The sequence below is a fragment of the Camelina sativa genome, chromosome 12 (assembly GCF_000633955.1).
Source record: "Camelina sativa cultivar DH55 chromosome 12, Cs, whole genome shotgun sequence".
NCBI classification, from domain to species: Eukaryota; Viridiplantae; Streptophyta; class Magnoliopsida; order Brassicales; family Brassicaceae; genus Camelina; species Camelina sativa.
Window position 1 is genome coordinate 26,995,766 of NC_025696.1, and position 9,885 is coordinate 27,005,650.

General features: G+C 38.2%; 2 protein-coding genes across 3 annotated transcripts; one reads left to right on the forward strand and one right to left on the reverse strand.

The window, feature by feature from the left end:
• On the forward strand, positions 269 to 4,522 carry LOC104732680 (DNA repair endonuclease UVH1). Of its 2 annotated transcripts, none has more exons than XM_010452253.2 (10): positions 269 to 822; positions 905 to 1,216; positions 1,359 to 1,582; positions 1,682 to 1,767; positions 1,959 to 2,108; positions 2,263 to 3,000; positions 3,257 to 3,367; positions 3,457 to 3,717; positions 3,832 to 4,055; positions 4,140 to 4,522. In XM_010452253.2, exons 1-10 carry the CDS (start codon positions 269 to 271, stop codon positions 4,348 to 4,350), a joined length of 2,871 nt encoding a protein of 956 aa, XP_010450555.1. In that variant the 3' UTR covers positions 4,351 to 4,522. The 2 variants fall into 2 exon arrangements, with proteins under 2 accessions (XP_010450555.1, XP_010450556.1); XM_010452254.1 differs by having other exon boundaries at positions 671 to 822; positions 912 to 1,216.
• Positions 4,626 to 8,868, reverse strand: LOC104732681 (myosin-7-like). Its single transcript, XM_010452255.2, has 9 exons — positions 8,479 to 8,868; positions 7,970 to 8,176; positions 7,756 to 7,878; positions 7,546 to 7,586; positions 7,364 to 7,469; positions 5,386 to 7,257; positions 5,178 to 5,309; positions 5,025 to 5,095; positions 4,626 to 4,947 (listed from the first exon to the last, which is right to left on the reverse strand). Exons 1-9 carry the CDS (start codon positions 8,557 to 8,559, stop codon positions 4,761 to 4,763), a joined length of 2,820 nt encoding a protein of 939 aa, XP_010450557.1. The 5' UTR covers positions 8,560 to 8,868; the 3' UTR covers positions 4,626 to 4,760.

A 9,885-nucleotide genomic window follows, 5' to 3' on the forward strand; every position in this document is an offset into this window, starting at 1 on the left:
TTTCTTTTAAATGTTTTGTTCTACAGCCAACTATTTTACATGGTTTTGTGTGAAAAAATATGGACATTTAAGCTTTAAAACATAGTTTATGTCTGGATCGATGATAATCTACATATAGAAATACAGTTGGTAGTGAACTAAAATTATTTGCAAGACTCTGAAACGACACCGTTTCTGAAGTTGGAACGACGCCGTTTCTGAAGTTATCGTCCCCTTCAATCTTTCTTCATGAGTCTGTTTCTCCGATATTGCGCCGTTTCTTCAATCAATGGCGCTGAAATTTCATCAACAGATCATATCGGACCTTCTCGAGGACTCTAATGGCGGATTAGTGATCATCTCTTCTGGTCTCTCCCTCGCTAAGTTAATCGCTTCTCTCCTCATCCTCCACTCTCCTTCCCAAGGAACTCTACTTCTCCTCCTCTCCCCCGCCGCTCAATCCCTCAAATCCAGAATCATCCATTACATCTCCTCTCTTCAATCCCCTGTTCCGGCGGAGATCACCGCTGAACTTCCGGCGAATCAGCGTTACTCGCTTTACTCTTCCGGTTCTCCTTTCTTCATCACGCCGCGGATTCTCATCGTCGATTTGTTGACTCAACGGATTCCTGTTTCTTCGCTTGCCGGAATCTTCATCCTCAATGCTCATTCGCTTTCGGAAACCTCCACTGAAGCTTTCATTGTGCGAATCGTTAAATCCCTAAATGGTTCCGCTTATGTGCGCGCTTTTTCTGATAGACCGCAAGCTATGGTCTCTGGTTTCGCCAAGACTGAACGCACCATGCGTGCTCTCTTCCTCCGCAGACTCCATCTATGGCCAAGGTTTTGTATATTCAACTTTGGAAAAAAAAAAAACAATGTTGGTTTAGATCATTAAGTCATAGTTATGAATTTTCTGGTTTAGGTTTCAGTTGGATGTGTCTCAGGAGTTGGAGCGAGAACCGCCTGAGGTTGTGGATATAAGAGTTTCCATGTCGAGTTATATGGTGGGGATACAGAAAGCAATTATTGAAGTAATGGACGCTTGCCTCAAGGAGATGAAGAAGACTAACAAGGTTGATGTGGATGATTTGACTGTGGAGAGTGGTTTGTTTAAGTCCTTTGATGAGATTGTGAGGAGGCAGCTTGATCCAATTTGGCATACTCTTGGGAAGAGAACCAAACAGCTTGTTTCTGATTTGAAGACTTTAAGGAAGCTGCTTGACTATCTAGTTAGGTAATAGCTCTATGTCTTCTCTCTTCATCAGTAATGTGCTTATGCAACTGTATACTTCTTTTTCTCTGATCATAGAATCAAGTTGGGTGTTTGTGCAGTTTCTGACATCACTTGGTTGTTATGTTTATGGATTCGTGGGTAGGTATGATGCTGTGAGTTTTCTGAAGTTCTTGGATACACTCAGGGTATCAGAGAGTTATCGGTCTGTTTGGTTATTTGCAGAGTCCAGCTATAAAATATTTGATTTTGCAAAGAAACGAGTGTATCGTCTTCTGAAGGCAAGTGATGTCAAGTCAAAAGAACATGTAACGAATAAAAGTGGTAAGAAGAGAAAGTCAAAGGGCGAGAATGACTCTGTACAAACAGGTAACAAAGTCTTGGTCTAAATGGTTGTATCTTGCATCTAGTGACTTGTGTGTTATTAGTATTTCCAATTTTTTTTGCTGATAATTGGACCTGAATCAGTTGGTGGGGAAACGGCAACAAATGTGACTACTGGCGTTGTTATTGAAGAAGTTCTTGAAGAGGCACCAAAATGGAAAGTCTTACGCGTGAGTGACTGAGTGAGTTTCAGTTTTAATGCCGTTTGTCTGTTACTGTTTGTTTAATGATGGAAGTTGGTTTAGCTAGTGACTATATCTGTTCTTTGTTTTTTGACCTCTTCTATGATTGTCAAACATGTTTTCATGGATAGCTGTACGAAATCGCATTAAACTTAATGGTTTGCCCGTGATTAACACAGGAGATTTTAGAAGAGACACAAGAAGAAAGACAAAAGCAGGCTTATTGTGAGGAAGACAACAGTGACAACAATGGAATAGTTCTTGTGGCTTGCAAAGATGAACGGTCCTGCATGCAGCTTGAAGATTGCGTCACAAACAATCCACAGAAGGTCCAGTCAGAAAACTACATTTTACTAGATTTTACATCATTCATTAACAACCGATGCGAACCCTGTCACTACCATCCATGTTTTAGAAGCCAACATCCATTTCAGAATTTGTCTGGCCCACACAAATCTTCTCATTTTACCTACACTTGTGCAGGTAATGCGGGAAGAATGGGAAATGTACCTGCTGAGCAAAATCGAGCTCCGCAGTATGCAGACACCACAAAAGAAGAAACAAAAGACTCCCAAGGGTTTTGGGATTCTTGATGGAGTTGTTCCAGTAACTACAATACAGAGCTCGGAAGGTAGCAGTGTTGGCAGACAAGAGCATGAGGCTCTTATGGCTGCTGCGTCTTCTATTCGCAAGCAAGGAAAGACAACAGATATGGCTTCTGGAAATAACAACCCAGAGCCTCATGTTGATAAGGCTTCATGTACCAAAGGAAAAGCTAAAAAGGATTCAGCAAGTCTCAGAAGATCCTTAAGAAGTTGCAATAAGAAAACGGAGAATAGTAAACCTGAAATCTTTACAGGCCCAGAGAATGAAGAAAAAACTACTGAAGCTAGCACATCAGGTCCCCAAGAAGCCAATGCTGTTCACCCCAGCGGTGCTAAAAAGATACCGCCTGTGCATTTTTATGCTTTAGAAAGCGATCAACCTATACTAGATATCTTGAAACCCTCTGTGATCATTGTCTACCATCCTGACATGGCTTTTGTCAGAGAACTTGAGGTGTACAAAGCAGAGAACCCTCTGAGAAAGCTGAAAGTTTATTTTCTTTTCTATGATGAGTCCACAGAAGTGCAGAAGTTTGAAGCAAGCATACGTCGGGAAAATGGAGCGTTTGAATCATTGATCAGGCAGAAGTCTTCGATGATGATTCCCGTTGATCAGGTTTGAAACTCAAATCCCAATATTTCAATTGAAACGAAGCCTGCGGGAGTTGTTTCCTGCTTTTTATATGAAAGTACATTAGACCAACTCAATTAATGGTAGCGCTGCTTAAACAAGTTTATGTTAAATTGAATCAGACCAAGTAGATGAAACTCTCAACTAAAATTTTACGTTATCCTCTTGTTTTCCACCCTGGATTCCATAATTTTTTTTCCTGCTTTCATCTAATCCATCTGTACTATAAACTTGGAATTAGGATGGGCTCTGCATGGGGTCGAATTCATCTACAGAGTTTCCAGCGTCAAGTACTCAAAACTCATTAACCCGAAAAGCAGGCGGAAGAAAGGAATTGGAGAAAGAGACACAGGTTCATATCTCAATACTGATCTTATCTCCAAAAATTAACTCCGATTTGGAAAGCCTTCCATGTGAAAATTTCAATGGGTTTTTCACCAGGTAATAGTTGACATGAGGGAATTCATGAGCAGCCTACCAAATGTTCTTCACCAGAAAGGCATGAAGATAATACCAGTTACACTAGAGGTCGGTGACTATATCCTATCTCCTTCAATCTGCGTGGAGAGAAAGAGCATTCAAGATCTCTTCCAGAGCTTTACATCAGGTCGTTTATTTCACCAAGTCGAAATGATGTCCCGTTATTACAGAATACCAGTTCTTCTCATCGAGTTCTCTCAAGACAAAAGCTTCTCCTTTCAGGTATCCTCTCATGTTCCAAGCTTCACGGTCAAAACACTTTCATTTTCTCTTATCTGTATTATGTGTAAGTTCTGGTTTTCATTGAGTTTGGATCTAATCTTTTTTTTCTTGCAGTCTGCGAGTGATATATCAGATGATGTGGCTCCATATAACATCATATCAAAACTATCGTTGCTAGTTCTGCATTTTCCTCGGCTAAGGATATTATGGTCTCGAAGTCTACATGCAACCGCAGAAATCTTCACGACCTTAAAATCCAACCAAGACGAGCCTGATGAGACCCGAGCAATAAGAGTTGGTGTGCCTTCAGAAGAAGGTATCATAGAAAATGACATCAGGTAAAAATCTCTCTTTCTTAAACTGCAAAGTTAGTTTTATTTTATCTTACATTGGAATTGAAATTGCCTCATTACACAAAACAGAGCCGAAAACTACAACACGTCAGCGGTAGAGTTTCTGAGAAGGCTTCCTGGGGTAACAGACGCGAATTACAGATCGATTATGGAGAAATGTAAGAGTTTGGCTGAGCTCGCGTCTTTGCCTGTGGAGACATTAGCAGAACTCATGGGTGGTCACAAAGTTGCTAAAAGTCTCAGAGAATTTTTTGACGCTAAGTATCCGACTTTGCTTTAAAAAAGAGAGAGGTAACACTCTATTTAATTTAGATGCTCAATTACAAATCTAGTTAGTTCGTTCTTGTTCATATTTTACATTTGTTGTAGATTAGAAACTAATTATCTCCATTTGATTAATCTGTTGTAACAATTACACTAGTTGATTGTATTTAAATCTTGATTTCATCGTGTTACACCTTTGGTAGTTTGAGTGGTAGAAACAATTTAAACATTGAAATGGTGAATTTGTAAGTAAAACTTTTCTTTAGGGTCAAGATTTGGATATTACTTAAATGATGATAATATGCAAACTAACATAAATAATTATATATCCATGATATCTATTAAGAATTTTAAATACAGCAAAACAAAGAAACTCAAAACAAAAATGAAGATAAGAGAAATTTGTACAATGCACACCATTTGGTTTTACTTCTTCTTGGCATTTTTAAGATAACGTACAGTCATAACAAGTTGTTGTCTCTCACCTTCAACTTCTGCAAATTTTAGACTTATCTCTGAATATCTCTCTTGTATCTCCTTCAATTCCATCTCCATCAATCCATTTTGCTCTCTTAGCAACGCTACTTCATTTACCAAATCTTGAAGATTGTCACTGTAAAAAAGCATAAAAACGATCAGACATCTATCATTGGTGTGTTCTTTGTTTATACTGCTTAATGAACAAATTACCTCTTGTTCAATGGCAATACTTCACTGTTATGCATAGCAATCGCTTCTGGACTTTGCAGAGTTTCACCAGTCTGTTCATAAAGCCAGAGTTATGATATAATGTTTGAGGTTGTAGGAAAGTATATCCAAACTGTAAAAGGTTAATTCTTTTACCTCTTGGCTATTTTGACTTCGTTCGTTGAATTTAGTCTGCAACTCTTCGATTCTGTTCTTCAAATTATTTTCCTTTTCGATGAACATCTTTAAAGAGGCTTCCAAAGCATTTTCCTTTAGTTTGATTTGTTCCTGGATTGCCAAAATTAGGCATCAGCATCAAAACAATTAGCCAAATAGTGAATGTTCTAGTATTTAGACGCATTACCTCAAGCTGTTTTATATTATCTTCGTTGCTTCTTTGCTCTGTTTTTGTTATGTGATCACATTGCGCTATTGCGGTCTCTAGTTGTGATCTTAAAATGGTAATGACTGCTTCTTTTTCATCTTTGATTCGCTGCAAATCCTCTGACAAAGATGCCTCGGTTTCCATACTTGATTTTCTCGTCCCTTCCAGTTCAAGTCTCAAGATCTTAATCTCATCATGTAGCCTTGTGATCTCTTGTGTTAAATCTGCATTAACATCTTCTTTTTGCCTCTTTTTATTCTCTAGATCCACTAACATTCTCTCCATCTCCTTCGTTTTAAGATCTGTCTTTCCCGACAGCTCGTTGAGCTTTGCTTCATACTCGCCCTTATTTGCTCGAAGTTCATCGTTAGCGTTCATGAGAAGTTCTTCTAGCTGACGCTTCTGCATGCGCAGTTCGCGGGTTTCGTTCATTGCTTTCATAGTCACCTTCTCATTTGCTGCTAACGTAGAAGACATCTGTTCAGAGATTCTCTTGAACTCGTCCTGTATTTTGCCGGCTACACTAGCATTTTTCCACCTCGTCTTTCTCAGGGCTTCTTCGGCTTCAATAGCTCTTTGCTCTTGCTCTACTTTAGCACGTGTGACAGCTTCAATATCTTCCTCAAAGATCTGAGCTTGTTTCTCAAATTCTTCTTCCATTCCCTCGATCTGCTTTTCAAGTTCCTTAATGCGGCACAAGGACTCAGAGAACTCCTCGGTCTGCTTCCTGAGCTTACCTTCTAGGCTCTCTATATGATTCTCAAGCTCATTCACGTTTACAAGAGAAGACGAACATTCATATTGCATCTTCAACTGTTCTTGCACTTGGCTTTGCTCTAGCTTGTATGAGATATCATGATTTTCCTGCTTAAGTATCTCATAATCCAAAGAAAGCTGCTCCACCTGTATCTCAAGATCCTCTTTATCTCGTTTATAGATCTCTATCTCATTGTATAGGTCAGTGATCCTTCGCTCCAGGACGTGTGCTTCTTTTGCATCCATGTGCCCCTTCACAAGCTCATCTAGTGCCTTTTGATCCTCATCGTCATCTGTCTCACTTGTGCAGGACCTTCTCCTCGATTCTTCGGTGTTCCTCTCGCATGTTCTTGGTCTAGGAGGATCAACTGTTTTCTTACTTCTTTTCCCCACCATTGCTTCTAGCTCTTGCACAGCAAGGCTCAACTCGGTGTTTGATTCTTGTGTCTTCTGAAGCTGTAACTGTAGATTGGAGTTCAGATCCTTCTCACAATCCAGTTCTTCTCGGGTTTCTTCTAAAAGAACTTGCGGATCCCTACCTTCAAGCGGCAACTGGTTCCGAATTTTCGCCTCTTCCTTTCGCTTGTCAGATGCTTTAATACTCTCATTATCAGCCTTCAGCAAATCCCTCTCCTGCTTCAGGCTAGTTACTTCCCTCAGGAGATCCTGACTTCTTTTGGTCTCTTTAACAATCTGTTTCCGCAGGCTTTGTAGCTCTAGCTCCGAAAGATCTGCTCGCCTTGCCAAAGCAACAAGTTCGGCTTTAAGCTTATCTACATCTTCATTCGAGGACGTCCTTGAGATATCTCTCGGGATTGTATCATTTGAACTATTCATGGAGTCATCAGTACTGATCCCTTGATCAGAGCTTCCTGACCACTCGGATTCTGATATATGAGGCTCTTCATATATATTTGTAACCGAATGCTGATGCATAGTTGAGTGGCTTTGCTGAATATGATCACCTCTGCTTCCAATCTCTCCCAGTGTATCCAGTTCAGACCCACTGTCAAAGCTTGACAACGTACTATCAGATTCAATGGATGCTCGACGCCTCAATTCAGCAATCCGGGAAACTTTACCAAATGGACCTTCCTATGAGAGCAGAACACAAATAGAATTTTTAAACCATTAAATACACCAACGACTTAAGAAATCAAGAATATGGAAAAGCGATAATAGAACATAAGTAGGTAGGTACCTCTTGTGAATCACTTTTATGGCTTTCATCTGTTTCAATACCTAAATGGGATTTCAAATCTTGACCCCGTGACCTTTTCACCAAGCTATCAATTTCTTTCACCACTCTACAAAACAGAGACTCCCAATAAGAACCTAAAAAAAAGGAACTCATAATAGCAGAGTCCAGTTTCTTATATATACCTTTGTGGATCTGCATTTTCTAGCTGCCTTTGTATCGATACCTGATATAGAAAAAAAAAAAAACACCAGTTCAAAGCTCAGTATCAATCACAAGTTCAAAAAGACAAAGAAGCAAGAATCATGTGAGCTTTTTTCTGTGGATGCAAACACTTGTAACATCTCATGATAAACATTAATGCAAAGAGAGAGAGAGAGAGAGAGAGAGCTAACGTGCAACATTGCTTTAGAATTCGAATTCTGAAGAGGAAGAGAAACATTGCAAGTCTTAACAGCATCAAAGTAATCAGCAAAATCAATCGAAGTCTCTCCCAAAACACCAGATTTGTTAGATCCCTGCAAAAACAAAACTCTTTTAAGAAACTAATCCCATCTTTCCAAAAAAAGAAAAAAAAAAAGTTGTAAACAATTATTTTTAGTCTCTCACCGTAGTAGAAGACACAATAAAGTGATAGATTCTCTGATTGACTTTGCCAGTCTTTAAATCCTGAAGAAACTTAACCGTCTCGTACACCGGAGATTCCCACCGACAATGTCCGTCGAGTACCATAGCCTTCTCTGCCTTCCCCGTCGATTTCCCAACATCTCCGGGTACTACAGAGATCGTTAATCCCTCCGCCTTCAACTGAGTCACCTAACCAATTACAAAAAAAAAAAAAAAAAAAAAAANAATCAATCAATAATCAAAATCACACAATGATGAACTTGATCTCACATTATCCAAGATCTAAATTTCAAAATTCGAATTCTCAACATTTTTTTGTAATTCACTGTTTATACTGGTCATATCAGATGTCAGATTTGACTATTTTTGTTTCCCCGAGAAAATCAAAGCAACATTTTCCCGACAAAATCAGGTAGAAAAGAGTAAACCGCCACCATAATTCACTGTACAGAATCGGAAAAAAAAAATGTCGGAGAAGAGTGAGAATTGACCTGAGTCGCATGAAACTGCAATTTGAAAACGATTTTGATTTTGTTGCTCTTCTCGCTCCGCCATCTCGCTGACTTAAACATTCTCCTCTCTCCACCGTCTTCGAGTATTCGATCGCCGCTTTACTTGCTTAAACAGAATCCGTCACCGGAGCTCCGGCCATTGTCGCTGATTGAGAATCAGCCATTACTTCTTCTTCAGTCAAATGTAGAGTAGCTGATCATCACAGTTCACAAACAGCTAAAAGAAGAAGACGTAACTGCCAAATCCGAGTCGGCTCAGTGAGTTCAATTCCCGATTAACGTCAAAGTGGAAGAAGACGCGAGCGTTTGCTCCCACCAGTCTTAGATTTTTTCTTTTTTCTTTTTGTTTTAATAATGGGACAAAAACAAAAAGTAGATCTCAATTCTCAAGTGAGACGATGACGATTTATACTTTTTATTTTTATATTTTTGTTAATTAGTACTAGTGGTAGTAGTAGTACATAAACTTTTTTAGTAACATTACATTAAAAATCATACTACTATATCCTTACCAAAAAAAAAAATCATACTCTATAGTAAAAATGTTGTATCACCAAACCGAAGAAAATAATTAGCTTATCAATTAACATCACTAGATTAGTTTATCAATTCACGGAAAACTAAATAATTAGGTTATCAATTACTACTTATTAAAGTTTAATGATTTATTTATTGGAGACAATCTGATAGGCTGCTCTAGTTGGTGGTGGTACCTGAATCTATTTTTCTAGCGCAATAGAATAGGTTTTTAATGTAAACGAGTCAAAAAGTCAAAGCTAGTATTTATTTTTGTATAATAGTATTGCTTATTGGTTTTTTTATCATACTTTATTTAAATTTTTAAAAAAATAATGTTAGGCTCTACTGAATTTTAACTATATAAAGTTACTTATTTTGATATAAAACAGATATTATAAGATACTGTATGTATAAAAACCTGTACCGACAGAATTAGAAACAAGATTTTTTTTATATATATAATCGACTTAAAATAGTAATAATGTTACGCTCTACTGAAACGGTTACGCACCACAATTTTTTATTTTTATATATAGTGGAATATTAGCTTTATTTTTATTTATTTATTTATTTAATAGGAGTGTGATTTATTTATTGAAAAAAGATACTACTATACATGTTTTGGGTGGAGGGTACAGTGACCAATCAAGAACGTAATGACGTGTTTGGCCCTCCAGCTGTTGTTAGAAAATAAAATCATCAGTTTCGCGAGGCGTGCGTGCTTGTAGGGATAATATAGTCAGTTTACTTAAAAGTATGCATGGTCGTTGGTCTCGATGACGGTACAATAAAATAGGCAACGGTCATTTTTTTTCTTACAAGGAAATAGTCAAACTTTAACGTTAATTCCAATGTAATTACATTATT

Bases quoted from the DNA above. Each gene is read 5' to 3' on its own strand.
- LOC104732680 (XM_010452253.2), top strand. From the start codon at position 269: ATGGCGCTGAAATTTCATCAACAGATCATATCGGACCTTCTCGAGGAC. The intron at 1,768-1,958 runs GTGAGTGACTGA...TGATTAACACAG, and splicing joins CAAAATGGAAAGTCTTACGC to GAGATTTTAGAAGAGACACA. The intron at 3,001-3,256 runs GTTTGAAACTCA...ACTTGGAATTAG, and splicing joins TGATGATTCCCGTTGATCAG to GATGGGCTCTGCATGGGGTC.
- LOC104732681 (XM_010452255.2), bottom strand. From the start codon at position 8,559: ATGTTTAAGTCAGCGAGATGGCGGAGCGAGAAGAGCAACAAAATCAAA. The intron at 5,310-5,385 runs GTAATGCGTCTA...TTGGCAATCCAG, and splicing joins ATAATATAAAACAGCTTGAG to GAACAAATCAAACTAAAGGA. The intron at 4,948-5,024 runs GTAATTTGTTCA...GCTTTTTTACAG, and splicing joins GTATTGCCATTGAACAAGAG to TGACAATCTTCAAGATTTGG.